The sequence below is a fragment of the Muntiacus reevesi genome, chromosome 14, assembly GCF_963930625.1.
Source record: "Muntiacus reevesi chromosome 14, mMunRee1.1, whole genome shotgun sequence".
Taxonomy (NCBI): domain Eukaryota; kingdom Metazoa; phylum Chordata; class Mammalia; order Artiodactyla; family Cervidae; genus Muntiacus; species Muntiacus reevesi.
In genome coordinates, this window is record NC_089262.1 from 37,465,409 (window position 1) to 37,481,310 (window position 15,902).

A 15,902-nucleotide genomic window follows, 5' to 3' on the forward strand; every position below is an offset into this window, starting at 1 on the left:
TTCTTATAAGGCCACAGTCTTATCAGATTAGGGCCACACCTTTATGATTTCATTCAATCTTAATTTTCTCATAAATATTCTATATCCAAATATAGTCACAGTTGGGTTTAGAGCTTCAACATAAGAATTTTGAAGGAGACATAGTTCAATTCCTAGCAACAAGCAGACTACCAAGAAATACAGCAAAAATTATTTGTGGCATGATAGTTAAATATTTTAAACACCTTAAATTGAAAATACATACAAATACAAGTGTCAGTCAGTCATGTCCAACTCTTTGTGACCCCATGGACTATAGCGTGCCAGGTTTCTCTGTCCATGGAATTCTCCAGGCAAGAATACTGGAATGGGTAGCTATATTTAAAAGCCATGCATCAGATTTAGTAATGCATCAAATTTTAAATGCAGTCATACTGATGGCAAAGAGCTGAATGATGAATGGTGGCATAATTTTTGTGTAATAGGAACAAGTAACTTCTACATATGCACATATCATTGCACTAATTTTAGATTTGTTTAGAGAAAACTTGGCTGGAGCGGGTGTGCAGAAGAGTAGAGAAGTCTTAATTCATTTGATCACTGTTAATAATGGGGGTATAATAAAAATTCTCTTGAGTGCAATGGAGCTCAAGAATGTGCTCCATGAGTGGAATACAGAAACTCTAGTATTTGGACTATTATCATTATTATAGTGCTTTGTATTTTATTTGTTTGTTTGTTTTAACACTATCTACTCTTCACTAGTTTAGATATGAATCAAAACAGCGAAGGATGTATGAAAAAGATTAGCAATGTGAATCTTGACAAACTTATAAGTGACTTTTCACAGATAGAAAAGGTATGTAAAGATATCAAACAATTGTAGAATATAAGGAAAAGTGTAACAGATTTTGTCAATGGAGGGAGTTAGGAAGAAAATATATATATATACACAAAAAAGAAGCAAGGTAAAAATAATGGGAATGTATTTTTTAAGCCCCTTCTCTCTCATTTTTAAAATCTGTATTTAGAATGTATGTGGTTGTAACTCATTAATACTAATATCAAAATGTTTGGGGGGCAAGGGAGCAAATAATTGATATACTTTTGCTAAAGTTAAAGGGGAAATACATATGTATATACCCAGGATGTCCATAAACTCAAGAATGGTTTAGTAAAGACTGAAGTAGATTCAATCCTCAATCTCTTACTGTTATGACTAATTTCCTTTTTAGTCTTTCCTGTTCCATCTCTAACTCTACACAAATTATATGTCAGACCATATCCTCAAATATATACTAGGCTTTTTGTCTCCTCTCCCTGGGAGAGGAATAGGAATATCTGTTGAGAAATGTAAGTGGATAAATCAGATTTGGAAAGTGGATTTGTGAAACAGGAATAGGAGGAAGAATAATCCCTACCCCTATATTCTCTTTTTCTTATCATCCTTCTATATTCCTTCTTTTCCTCTGCACAATGTAGTATTGCCATCATAAAAAAATTTTCATGATGATGGGTATTTTCATATAATGAGCTTTTTTCAACAATGGACTTGCATTTTTTTTAACCAAGTGATTCTGACCAAAGTAAGAGATGAGAGAGAAGGAAATAACACTTTGGTGGGAGAGGAACTGGTACAAAGCGTTTGGAGCTTAACTTGGAATTATCTCTCATATTCTTAGATATTTTAAATTAGAAATATTGTTCTTTTTTGATGTCATAATGGTATTGTGATTGTACTTTTGAGCCATCTCTTAGAGAGGCATATAAATGATAATATTTATCAAAGAAATAATATAGTGTCAAGGAGTTCTTTGAGATAAATTCAGAAGTGATAAGAACAGAGAATGGGTAGAAGTATAGATTATACAGGATAGGTTATGAATTGATGATTTTTGAAGGTGTTTGACTGGTACATGGCAGTTATTACATTATTCACAAAGATATATATTTGAGAACATTTATTCATTGTCTGTAATAGCAAAAAATGGGAACAGCACAAATTTTTCTCAATAGGAAACTATTTAAATAAATCATATTCATGAAAGAAACTCAATGCAGCTGTTAAAAAGAATGAGGTAAGACTTTTACATGCTTATGTGCCATCATCTCTGAGAAAGTAGTAGTAAGTGGAAAATCCAAGGTGCAGAACAAAGTATAATGTGACCCTTTCCTATAGTTGTGTAGTCATAAAATATTTTGGAAATATTTATAAGGAATGATTAATTTTAGGACTGGAGGTTAAATAGTTGGAAAGAAAGGAGTTCAAATTAGTTCATATTTTTACTTTTTATAACTTCCTATAACTGTTCACCTATTTTAACTTTTTATTATGTTACTCTTTAAATTAAAGATAAATTAGGAAGTTGACTTATTTAAAAATGTGTGCCAGACTTAATTATTAGACTTTCAGGTATTAAATGGTTTATACTTTCATATTCTTAGGTTAAAAAAAATCAAAATAGCAGCATTGATTTGGTGATAAAATGAATCCTGTTTTTTCTATAGAAAATTATAGAATCCAGTGGGAAGAACAATATCCTGGATATGCAGTTGGAAAAAGCTAACTGTTTATTAAGAGTAATGCAAACAAAAGAGGTCGCAATGAAACAAGGTTAGTTCTTTGCTGCTTATAGAAACAGTCATTCTGAGTGTGCTTTTTGCTATAACAGTAGTTTTACATTTGTAAAATATTTTTAATTCACATAGAACTTTTCAGATTATCATTTCATTTTGTCCTTAATATAGCCCTGAAAGACTATATAGATAAGACTGGTACTATTATTCCACTTTGATAATGAAGAAACATGAACAAAGGAGAGTAATCTGTCTTCGTCCAATCAGCTGCTGCTGCTGCTGCTGCTAAGTCACTTCAGTCGTGTCCGACTCTGTGCGATCCCATAGACAGCAGTCCAGCAGGCTCCCCCGTCCCTGGGACTCTCCAGGCAAAAACACTGGAGTGGGTTGCCATTTCCTTTCCAGTGCATGAAAGTGAAAAGTGAAAGTGAAGTCGCTCAGTCGTGTCCGACTCTTAGCGACCCCACGGACTGCAGCCTACCAGGCTCCTCGGTCCATGGAATTTTCAAGGCAAGGGTACTGGAGTGGGGGTACCATTGTCTTCTCCAGTCCAGTCAGCTAAGAAATGACAAATCCAAGGCTCAGTCCAGGCCTTCAAACACATGGAAAAAGTACAGTTGAATTCCTGCCTCACAATTACACCGAAAGAAACTTCAGATGGGTCAAAAATTTTAGTGTTAGAAAGACATTGTCCTAGTCCCGCTCACTTCTCAGACATCCATGCCATGTGCTCTGCTCAGCTCCCAGCTGCCACCATCCCCCCTTGGGTCTACTCTGCCCCCTCTCTGTGCACCCCCTAGCCCTCAGGGAGCGTTGGAGCATGGGCACCCAGCCTGGCATGGTGCTACTCGTTGAGAAAGTGGCATTGCTCTGCAGCACAAAGGTCTGGGACTACACTCAGTTGAACAAGCTACATGGCAACTTCACCCCAGGCCTGGTAGTGCTGGTCTTCCCATGCAACTCGTTCTGGGCATCAGGAGAATGCTAGGTACAAAGAGAGCCTGAGTTCCTTCAAGTTCAGAGACTTTTCCAGAAGTGGCTTGCAGATGCACCTGCTCTGCACCTTCCTGTTGAAGGCCTTGCCCTGGCCCCCTGACAACCACTGTTTTCAACAGATTCCAAGCTCATCACTTGGTCTTTGTGTGCTGCAGTGATATTGCCTGGAACTTGGAGAAGTTCCCAGAAGGTGCATCTGTGCCCAACATGGAAACACTGCTGTCCCAGGAGCCCAGCTATGCCTAGGGCTCCCCTCCTACTTCTGCTGCTTGCCAGTCACAGTGATACCCTCTGTGTGGGTTTCATCCATATTTCCTCTAAACCTGCATGGAGAAACCGCCTGATGACCAGGAAAATCCCCCTAGATGGATGCTAGTCCTGACCATCGCAGCCTCCCCTTTTGCAGGCCAAGCCTCCTTACTAATAAAGTGCTGGGCATCAGGAAAAGAAAAAAAGAAGCCATATGCATACACTTCCTTGTTATGTCAACTTAGAGGGCACATGATCCATAGCAACAAGCAAAACTGGCACCAAGTTTCTAACACTGTCTTATTACAAAAGGAACCAGGACCCCTTGAAGAAATGGCTGATTCTAAGACAGGGGCAAGAAATGTATAAGTCTAAAGCATCTTGTAGTACCAGGAAATAAAGTGCTCAAAAAGGAAAATACTGCATAATAATGGGGTATGTCAAAGATACAGGACTCAAGTGAAAAAGTTCTCAAGGACCAAAGCTGGAACAATTTGAGCAACAAAATAAAGTAGTATTAGATTAAAACCCCAGGTATATCCATGAGTACATATTCATAAAAATAAATGAATAAATAAATGGAGTGAAGAGATAAATCTCTGCAGAATTCCAAATAGCTCATGTAAATGACTTGGCCTCAAGGAAATATAACGCGGCACTCATCAGGTGTGCGCTGTGTATAGTGATTTTCTTCACTATAGTGAAACATTCTGAATGGAAAAGGGGGTGATAGAGAGTAATTATATAGTGGGGAAATCTGACGTACACAACTAAGGCATGAAATCAAGGTCAACCTGATGTCATGTTGATGGTAGTTACCCTTGCTCTGATGTGATGAAAATGGCACTTTACCTCTATGTTCTTCCTCCCTATAACCTCATCTCATCAGGAGGTAAGCGTCACATTCACATAGAGGGGTATCTACAAAAGACCTGGCCAGTAGTCTGAAAGACTTAAGTGCATCAAAACAAGAAAGCTCTGAGAAACTGTCACAGCAAAGAGGACCTGAAGAAGACATGACAACTGAATGTAACGTGGTATTGTGGATGGAATCAAAGAATAGAGAAAGGACGTTAGGTAAAAATTAAGAAAATCAGAGTAAAGTATGCATGCGTGCTAAGGCGCTTCAGTCGTGTCTCTCTGCAACCCTATAGGCTGCAGTCCACCAGGCTTCTCTGTCATAAGATTCTCCAGGCAAGAATGCTGGAGTGGGTTACCATTTCCTTCTCCAGGGGATCTTCCCGACCATTGGCAGGCAGTTTCTTTACCACCAGTGCCACCTGGGAAGTCCAAGTAAAGTATAGATTTTAATTAATAATAATGTATCAACATTGGTTCATTAATTGTAACAAACATACTGTACTAAAGTAAGATATTAATAATAGGGGAAACTTAGCTAAGGATATTTCACAACTCTGTAGCATCTTCCCAAGTTTTCTGTACATCTGTGCTTATTCACTCAGTCGTGCCCGACTCTTTGCAACCCTGTGGACTGTAGCCCACCAAGCTCCTCTGTCCATGAGATTTTCCAGGCAAGAATACTGGAGCAGGTTGCCATTTTATACTCCAGAGGATCTTCCCGACCTAGGGATCAAACTAGCATCTCTTATGACTCCAGCATTGGCAGGCAGATTCTTTACCACTAGCACCACCTGGGAAGCCTGTCTACATATCTAAAACTGTTCTGAACAATAGTCAATTAAAGGTCAAAAAGTGAAGCCACAATGGAAGAGACTATAGGGAGCTTTGTTTTTATGTTTTTAAGACTGGAGAAAGCCTTTCTAAGTGTGACATCTATCAGTGGATATCTGGTTAAATAAATTGTGGTATATTTTGTAATGAACTACTATATAACTGATAAAAAGAATGAAGTGTCTTTATATGATATAGCATAATCTCCCACATATAGTAAATGAAAATAATAATGTTCACAGCAGTGTATTATAATTTTCACAAAAATATATCCTAACACACCAACACCCTCTCCCCTGTATATTTGTAGATCCCTGGAAAGATAAACAGTGTCCTAGTAACAGTGTTTGCTTTGAGAGGAGGGAAACTGGTTAGTTTTGGGGCAGAGATTGTCAAGATATTCACTTATCACTAAACGTGTGTTTCATGTATGTGTATTATTTGAAAAACATAATTAAATACTTCCTTAAAAATCAGTTATACTTATTCTAAATCTAATGACCTTTTTCTGAATAATACACAGTAGAAGTGAAAGAACAAGTGAGGATGATCTCTTAAAAAGCAGTGTGTACTAATTCACTTAGGAAGGAATCACATGTATGTGATTGGACTTATTCAAAAGTAAATCATGATATCTTTATATTTTATTTTCTTCACTTGATATCAGATAAACAATGCCTTTGCCAGTTCAAGATGGTAACAATATTGATATTGAAGATCAAGTACTGTTTAAAAAAAGCCTTTTCATGCACATTTTATTTAATATTTCCAACTGATTTATGATATAGATATTAACGCCCAAATTGCTTGTAATGGTAGAGCCTAAATTTGACCTTAAAACAATCACTGATTTACTAAATTATACAATATAAGTGATAGCTTTTAATGTTCTGAGCTCTAGTTTTTAAGAATTGCATAGGATAGCATTCTTCAAATTATACTGTAAAGTCCAACAGAAATGATGCATAGAAGTTTTGCAAAGAGAATTAAAAGCCATTATTCTAAAATAATAAATGATATTCTATTTTATGGGGCTTCCCCGGTGGTTCACGTTTGGTAAAGAATCTGCCTGCAGTGCGGAGACCCAGGTAGAATTCCTTAATGAGCCAGTTTCCTGTTTTTAAAAATGTGTTTAGAGAGCCACCTTGTGTTCTAAATTTGAAAATACACAGTTTGGAAACATTCAGTATACTTTCAGTTTCAGGGTTCTGTTTTCAATTTGCTAATTACTGAGATAACATACTTTATGCATGCTGGATTCATGCTTCTAAAGGTGCAAGGACAAGTGATGGCAGGATTTATGCCTCCATTTTTAATTGCAGCAGCTAATACAGTAATATACATGAAGCAGGTAATATCAGTTGTCATTTAGCCATCATTCTGTTACTGGGACTCAGCAACAGAACAAAGTGGAGGATGGTGGAAACTTTTTGAGTTGGTGACAGGGGAGGTAGAGGGGGTAAGTGGGGGAGTAGAACCTTGTACTTGCATAAAGCTTTTAACTTCTGCCGAATACTTTCTTTTCTATTAATGTAGTTGAAGTACATGGAGACTGAGTTATAGGACCTCTAACTGAAAACGGGAAGTTTTTAACTCTCCCCTCACAGTATTGGTTCTCTCATTTAGTTAATAAATACAAAAACTATTGAACACTTATGAAATAGTCATCACATTAGAAGTAAGGATTGTCAAAATAAGTATCTTTACTTGAAAGAGTTCACTATCTAGTGGGAGAAACCATCTAACTGAAATGTAATGTGAATGATGGATAAAAGCAATATAGACAAATTGTGGGACACAGAGGAGAGAAACAGTAACAATGTTAAATATCTGTGAATGAATTTAGAAAGTATATTTTTTCATTTGGTTGTCAGAACAACCTAATATAGGAGAAAAGTATATTACCCAGAGCGTCATAGTTACACAGTAAAGAAGAAAAACACTCTAATCCAGTTCTTCTGATTCCAAATTTCATGGTTTCATCAGCATGTTATACGATTCCCGAGGAAGTCTTGAGTTGAGAGCACAGGATTTGAAATGTGAAAAACCTGTGTTCAAACCTAGACCTTCCATGTACTGTGGAATCTTCGTTAAGTTACCAGATATCTATGCGTGACATCCTCCCTTTGTGAAATCAAGATAATGATGCCAGCTTCTCAGCAGCAGTTTGAATACTGATTATAATGTTTATAATGTACTTAATGTACTGCCTGACAGGGTAAATATTCAATAATAGTATTTTAATGTACCTAGACAACTTTTTATTGTTATATAAAAGTATGTCACACTAATAATGCACAGTAGCTGAATATCCACTGTGGGCCTCTAAACCTGAATGAAAGAGATTCAGGTTCAATATTTAATAGCCATTAAGCCAAGCACATGAGAACAAAATTGCCTAATGTTTCTTTTTAAAAATACTGTTACTCTTTGTGATGTTTTCATCATTATATATTTAGCTACTATAATTGTAAACTTAAACTAGTGCAACCTGGATTTCTCAATCTTATAGTAAAAATGTGATAGCAATAACTATCACAGAGTCTTTCTCTGGCTCTATTCCTACCCTCTTTCCAGGGCCTCTCACCTACTCAGATTAGTCTGAAGAAGTGATCCTGCGCTGATCTTCTTGGTGGTATATTAAAGCAGTTAGAATCATTGATGTTAGTGCTGGACTGCTTGAGTTCATGTTGTAGCTCTACCATCTATGACTTTTAAGTGTGAGTTTGGACAATTTGCTAAACTTCTATGTATCAATTTCCTCATATGTAAAAGTGAGGCAAATACTAGAATCAATGTCATGGAGTTAAAAGGGTTAAGTGAATTAATATTTGCAAAGCACTTAACATAGCAGTGTGTTATTATTTTCATACCACAGTTTCTCCATTTACTCCTTTCCTACCATTATAATGCCTGTCAACGAAATCACTTAACAAATATTTATGAAATGACTATGATGGACCACAACTCTTCTAAGTACTAGGGAGAAATGATAAACAAGATGGAAGATAGTCCCTGCTTTCCTGAAGCTTACAGCCAGGGACTGCTTAAAGTTACAGGAGTCTCCACCACTGTGGCCCCACTTCAAATGTTTAGCTGTTGCTGGTGGTACCAAGAATATACATACTGAAAGCTTATTTGCACATATTGGGCTTGATTGCACAGAATTCTCCAATTATGCAAGAAGACTGGCACCAGAGTGACTGATGTCTTGTAACCCAACACATTGAGTTTTTACTCTTTGTCGCTACTCCCTTGTCCTAGGACTCAGGCAAGAGGACAGGTTAGAGGACAGTGAGGAAGAAAAGCATTATCTTCTCCCAAGTGACACTTGCTCACCAGTTCTGACTCTGTATCTTTGAACAGAACTTCATGTTCCTTGACTCTCTTTCCTTGGAATGTTCTGACTCTCTTTCCTCGGAATGTTCTTTTTATGGAAAAGCCACTTGGATACATGCCTCACAGTCCTCCAGACATGTCCAAATGTGCCTTATTTCTAGGGCAGCTGTTGCTAATGGCACATAGAGGGAATCCCTACTTTACTGAGGTTTTCATGCCTTAGAAAACTCATAACAAAATCATGGAGTGTGTTTGACTTAAAGACTGATTTAAAAAGTGTGTGATGGCTAACAAACACATGAAAAGATACTTAACATCACTCATTATTAAGAGAAATACAAATCAAAACTACAGTGAGATACCACCTCATACCAGTCAGAATGGCCATCATAAAAAAAATCTACCAATAAATGCTGGAGAGGGTGTGGAGAAAAGGGAACACTCTTGTGTTGCTGGTGGGAATGTAAACTGATATAACCAGTATGGAAGATGGTATGGAGAGTCCTTAAAAAGCTAGGAATAAAACCACCATATGACCCAGCAATCCCACTCCTAGGCATATACCCTAAGGAAAAAAAATGGAAAAAGACGCAAGTACCCCAGTGTTCATTGCAGCACTATTTACAATAGCTAGAACATGGAAGCAACCTAGATGTCCATCTACAGATGAAAGGATAAAGAAGCTGTGGTACGTGTATACAGTGGAATACTACTCAGTCATAAAAAGGAAAACATTTGAGTCAGTTCTAATGAGGTGGACGAACTTAGTGCCTATCATACAAAGTAAGTCAGAAAGAGAAATATAAGTATTGTATATTGACACATATATATATGGAATCTTAAAAGATTGCTTTGATGAATTTATTTTCAGGGCAGCAATGGAGAAACAGAGATAGAGAACAAACCTATGGACATAGAGGAGGGGAGGAGTGAGAAGGGGAGGTGCATGGAGAGAATAAAATGGAAATTTACAATACCGTATGTCAAATAGATAGCCAGTGGGAATTTTCTGTATGACTTGGGGAACTCAAACAAGGGCTCTGTGACAGGCGGGATGGGGAGGGCGATGGCAGGGAGGCTCGGGAGGGAGGGGACGTGTGTACCGAGGGCTGATCCTTGTTGATGTATGACAGAAAACCACAAAATTCTGTAAAGCAATTACCCTCCAATGTAAAAAAAAAAATGTGTATTATATAACTTATTTTCAGATACCTGGTTGCTTTATTAAGTCATAATTGTCAATTAAATATTATTTTAAGTATTTTCTAACTTTGAGGTAATAATTTCAAAATGAAAGTAAATATTCAAATAGATTTATCTTTTATGTTTTAGAATGTGCTACTCTTCATGATATGATAAAAGGGCTGCAGCATACCATTGAAAGTCAACATAATTTGAAGGGTAAGTTAGAAAAATAGTAAAATCTAAAAAAAAAATATGGTTGTGTTTAAGCATCTTTAAGACTAGAAAGTTTTTACATTGGTGACAGTAATCTTCTCTTAATCTGATCTTGTTAAATTTATCAGCTAAGGGCAGGATTCCTTACTACTCAATATCTTCCTAAATTATTGTAACATAAGAAATGTCATGCTGAACAGAACAATTCAGTCATATTCTGACAAGAACATCAGGGTTTTATAGTTGATTATAGTAATTCTCTTTATTAGAAAGGTTAGAAGTATATTTATTCTCAGTAATATTCTTGGTCTTTAATAACCTTGTGTTCAGTTTTAAAAGATGGGTATATGAGTAATTACATCATGAGTATTCTATTCAAACTTCAGTGATAGTTTGCTCTTTAATTTCTGTCATTAAGTCAGGCTTTATTTGTGTAAATGAAGCTAACATCTTCAGCTTGTCTTACTTGGATAGTCATGCTAGACCAATAGGCCACCATTGACAAAACAAGGCAACCAAGTGTTTTGTCTTGCTTTAATTTAGCTACAGTGCAATGTTAGTGGCATTTTCCTCTACTATAATTAATTAATAAAAGTTGTTCAGTCGTGTCCCACTCTTTGTGAACCCATGACCATACAGTCCATGGAATTCTCCAGGCCAGAATACTAGAGTAGGTAGCCTTTCACTTCTCCAGGGGATCTTCCCAACCCAGGGATTGAACCCAGGGCTGCCACATTGCAGGTAGATTCTTTACCAGCGGAGCCACAAGGGAAGTCCAAGAATACTGGGGTGGGTAGCCTATCCCTTCTTCTAGGATCTTCCTCTACTATATTAGAGTTTAAACTAAATTGCCACTAAGTTCTCATAAAACTGACACCAAACAATATGAATTTTTTTATCTTAGTCCTCTGCTTTTCTCATAATGAAACTACTTTACATATGTAGGGGAGATACAATACTGACCTTACATGATATTTATTTGATTTGATGTGTTATTCCTTATAGTCTTTTAAGAATTACTATTAGTTCTTATTTTTTCCCCATTGCTTTACCTTAAAATATCTCCTTAAGTGTTAATGAAACAAATATAGAAATTGGATCAGAAGACTTCACACTTACACTGCCCAACAGCATCTGCAGTTCATAAGGATTCGTTTCCATGTTAATACACTACTAAGAACTGTTCTGGAGATCAAGAAGGGTAGTGGATAGGGAACCATACCATCTCCAATATCTTTTTTAAAATTTTTTTCCTGCAGATGTCTGATTACGGTATGTCCCATAGATTTTTGCTTGACTTGGTTCTAGCATCCTGCTCATTTTTTCCCAGTATTTGATCCCTATCCCACACCTGGTTTGGGCTTTCAATTTTCCATCTCAGCGCCAATGGCTCAGAACAACTTTTCCTTTCTCTGACTAAATATGACACCTAGCTGCATTTTTTTTTTAATGTATCTGTTCATAATCCTTTACAGGATTCAACTCTTTCCAGGAGTTTAACTCTTTCCAGGGTTTTGTTCAAATAAAACATCTATCAGAAATTAACATTAAATACTTTGAAGTTCCAGAAAGTTGATAATTATAAACATGTTAAACATATTGCTTTATAAGAGATTATCAAATATCAACCAATAGTCAAGAATATCATATTTTCATAGATATGGTAGTACAGATCTTTTAATAATCCACTTCTGAAAAATGGATTTGCTATGCTGCCTCTCAGGAATAGTGATTCACTGATTTCATTTGTCCAGTGCTTCTACAGGTTTTGATCAATGTGATAGATGTGAACTACCTGTCTTCTCTTTCATCTGTTTGATTCTCAAGATTGTATGGATAATTTGCTTATCAATGTTACAGTGGTTGTAAATGTCTGCCTCCCTAGAAACTATTTCCTTTTCTTAATATAAACCTGACTTTTTTTTCTAAAATTCATTCTTATTCCACGTGATTATATGACTCGGGAGAAGTTAGTTACACCCCAACTCCAAGGGAGGGCTTCTGAAATATTTTCCTCTCTTCCAAAAAACTGTTCTTCTGGTTGTTGTTAAGTCTGCATATAATGCCTGAAATTGTTGCAGACTGTTTGCTTTCAACCTGAAAGTGATGACAACATTGAGGAGAGCAGCAAGGAGAGACTAAAAGGACATGGTGTCTTGACTGCATTATTGAGTTACTGAACCAGCTGCCCTCTAAACTTAAGAGTTTCTTCAGCCACTATGAGAGAAATGATACCTCCCTTTACTCTCATCCATCAGTCTTTTCAGTAGATGCTTATGGGCTGTGTAAAAGATGATCCATTGAGATGCAGAAAGAAAACAACACAATTCCTATTAATGCTTATTTTTTATTAAAAGTAGTCATGTACTAGAGAAGGAAATGGCAACCCACTCCAGTACTCTTGACTGGAAAATCCCATGGACGGAGGAGCCTGGTAGGCTACAGACCATAGGGTCATGAGGAGTCGGACACGACTGAGTGACTTCACTTTCACTTTTACGCATTGGAGAAGGACATGGCAACCCACTCCAGTGTTCTTGCCTGGAGAATCCCAGGGACGGAGGAGCCTGGTGGACTTCCGTCTATGGGGTCGCAGAGTCGGACATGACTGAAGCGACTTAGCAGCAGCAGCAGCAGTCAGTCATGTACGGATGTGAGAGTTGGACTATAAAGAAAGCTGAGCGCCGAAGAATTGATGCTTTTGAACTGTGGTGTTGGAGAAGACTCTTGAGAGTCCCTTGGACTGCAAGGAGATCTAACCAGTCCAGCCTAAAGGAGATCAGTCCTGGATTTTCATTGGAAGGACTGATGCTGAAGCTGAAACTCCAATACTTTGGCCACCTCATGCGAAGAGCTGACTCACTGGAAAAGACCCTGATGCTGGGAAAGATTGAAGGCGGGAGGAGAAGGGGACAATAGAGGATGAGATGGTTGGATGGCATCACCGACTCAATGGACATGAGTTTGAGTAAACTCCAGGACTTGCTGATGAACAGGGAGGCTGGGCGTGCTGCAGTTCATGGGGTCGCAAAGAGTCGGACACGATTGAGCAGCTGAACTGAAGGCAAATAATTTGATGAAAATTTAATAATGGAATGTTATTCCTTATTCTTTCTGCATATCAGTTATACATCATTTATGATACACAAGATTCTTCTTCTCCCAAGGAGAGTAGGAGTTCTAAAACTAAACTGTTGCATCTTTATTTTTTCTTATCTCAGTGTACTGATATGTAGCACAGTCTACATGGACCTGCTTAAGAGGGTTTATACATTATATTAGCTACTTACAATCAAAATAATCCTTTCAAACTGGACAGTAGCTTTAAGAAATAAAACATGTTTGACAATAGTACTAATAATGCAAGCACAAATCAGCAATAAAAAAGTAGCAAAAAAAAAAGTAGCAGAGCTGTCATTTCTACCCTTGTACAAGTTCAGACACATTAAAAAGTTTAAAAATAATGAAAAACTATCATAACTGATGAAATGTCAGCCAATGGTGGCCAAGTATAACTGCCTTTGAAAAAATTAATCTATAGCAGGACTGTTTGCAAATGAATATTTAGAAATGGTTCCATCATTAAGTGGTTGGGGGCCAAAAATGTGTCAACTTTAAATATTTTTACTTGTGTATTAAATTTGGCATAGAAATGCTAAATTCAATTAAAAATTCTTCAAACAATGATCTGACAATGATTCTCAACCCTTTGTTAAATGTTTGTTTTCAAAACTCTTTTGAGAGGCTTATAATAACATCAAGGAAGATGGATTTAACAGAATTTCAAAAACAAATCACTTTTGCATAATCAGTATTTGGGACTGAAAAATGAGTACCTTAGACCCTTCATATCTGCAGGTCCTGCATCCATGGGTTCAACCAACCCAGACTGAAAATACTTGAAAAAAAATTCAGAAGGTTTCAAAAAAGCAAAACTTGAATTTGCCAAGGGCTACTAACTATTAATGGCAGAAAGCAAAGAGGAACTAAAGAGCCTCTTGATGAAGGTGAAAGAGGAGAATGAAAAAGCTGGCTTAAAACTCAATATTAAAAAAACTGAGATCATGGCATCCAATTCCATTCCTTCATGGCAAATAGAAGGGAAAAACATGGAAGCAGTGACAGATTTCCTCTTCTTGGGCTCTAAAATCACTCAGGATGGTGACTGCAACCATGAAATTAGAAGATGACTGCTTCTTGGCAGGAAATCTATGACCAACCTAGACAGTGTATTTAAAAGCAGAGACATCACTTTGCTGACAAATGACAAAGGTCCATCTAGTCAAACCTTTGGTTTTTCCAGTAGTCATGTATAGATGTACCATAAAGAAGGTAGAGCACCAAAGAATTGATGCTTTCAAACTGTGGTGCTAGAGAAGACTCTTGAGAGTCCCTTGGACAGCAAAGAGATCAAACCAGTCAATCCTAAAGGAAATCAAGACTAAATATTCATTGAAAGGACTGATGCTGAAGCTGCAATGATTTGGCCACCTGATGCGAACAGCTTACTCTTTGGAAAAGACCCTGATGTTGGTAAAGATTGAAGGCAGGAAAAGAGGGCAACAGAGGATGAGATGATTGGAGGGCATCACTGATTCAATGGACATGAATTTGGGCAAAGTCCAGGAGATGGTGAGGGACAGGAAGGCTTGGCATGCTGCAGTTCATGGGGTCACCAAGAGTTGGACATGACTTGGTGACTGGACAACAACAAAAGTAACTATTTACATTGTATTTATAACTATTTACATAGCACTTACATTGTATTAGGTGCTATAAGTAATCTAGAGATAAAAAATTATTAAAAAGATATACAGAATGTGCATGCTGCTGCTGCTGCTGCTGCTAAGTTGCTTCAATCATGTCCGACTCTATGCAACCCCATAGACGACAGCCCACCAGGCTCCCCCATCCCTGGGATTCTCCAGGCAAGAATACTGGAGCGGGTTGCCATTTCCTTCTCCAATGCATGAAAGTGAAAAGTGAAAGTGAAGTCGCTCAGTCATGTCCAACTCTTAGCGACCCCATGGACTACAGCCTACCAGGCTCCTCCCTCCATGGGATTTTCCAGGCAAGAGTACTGGAGTGGGTTGCCATTGCCTTTATGCAAATACTACACCATTTTATGTAAGGGGCTGGAGTATATCCATGAATTTTGGTACCCACAGCGGTCCTGGAACTAATCTCCAATGGAAACCCAAGGATGACTGTGTTATGATTTAGTAAGTGCAGCCAGTAATGCATTTTTACCATCAAATCCAAGTATCAAAACAGCCAGAATATTAAAAATATTTTCATAATCAAAGAGTTAAGTCAACATTCTAAAAGCTACGGATGCATTTCCAGTGGCATTATCTCACTAAAATTTATTAACAATAATAGTGATTCAATAATTTTAAAGTTTTATAACAGTGCTTTAAGTAATATTAGAATAAATTAACATTTTTTCCTCTTTAGTTCACCTTAACTTCTACTTGTATCCATTTTAAGAATTATATACAGTAATAAAGTGACATATATATGTAATTTTAAATAACTAGACAAGAATTGGGGTGTACATTCTCATTATTTTTATTAACAGGACACACAATTATGAGAGTTTAGAGAATATTAGTTTAGAATACTTCATCTGTTTGTCACTACTTTTTAGGTTTTGTGATTTTTGTTATTTA

General features: G+C 37.1%; 1 protein-coding gene across 1 annotated transcript in view; it reads left to right on the forward strand.

Annotated features, from left to right (window-relative positions):
• Positions 1–751: 751 nt before the first annotated feature.
• CCDC152 (coiled-coil domain containing 152) overlaps positions 752–15,902 on the forward strand; it is a 32,041-nt gene continuing 16,890 nt past the window's right edge. The window contains exons 1-3 of the mRNA XM_065905558.1: positions 752–838; positions 2,488–2,593; positions 10,165–10,233. Coding sequence (XP_065761630.1) covers positions 752–838; positions 2,488–2,593; positions 10,165–10,233 — 262 coding nt within the window. The remainder of the gene's footprint in view (positions 839–2,487; positions 2,594–10,164; positions 10,234–15,902) is intronic.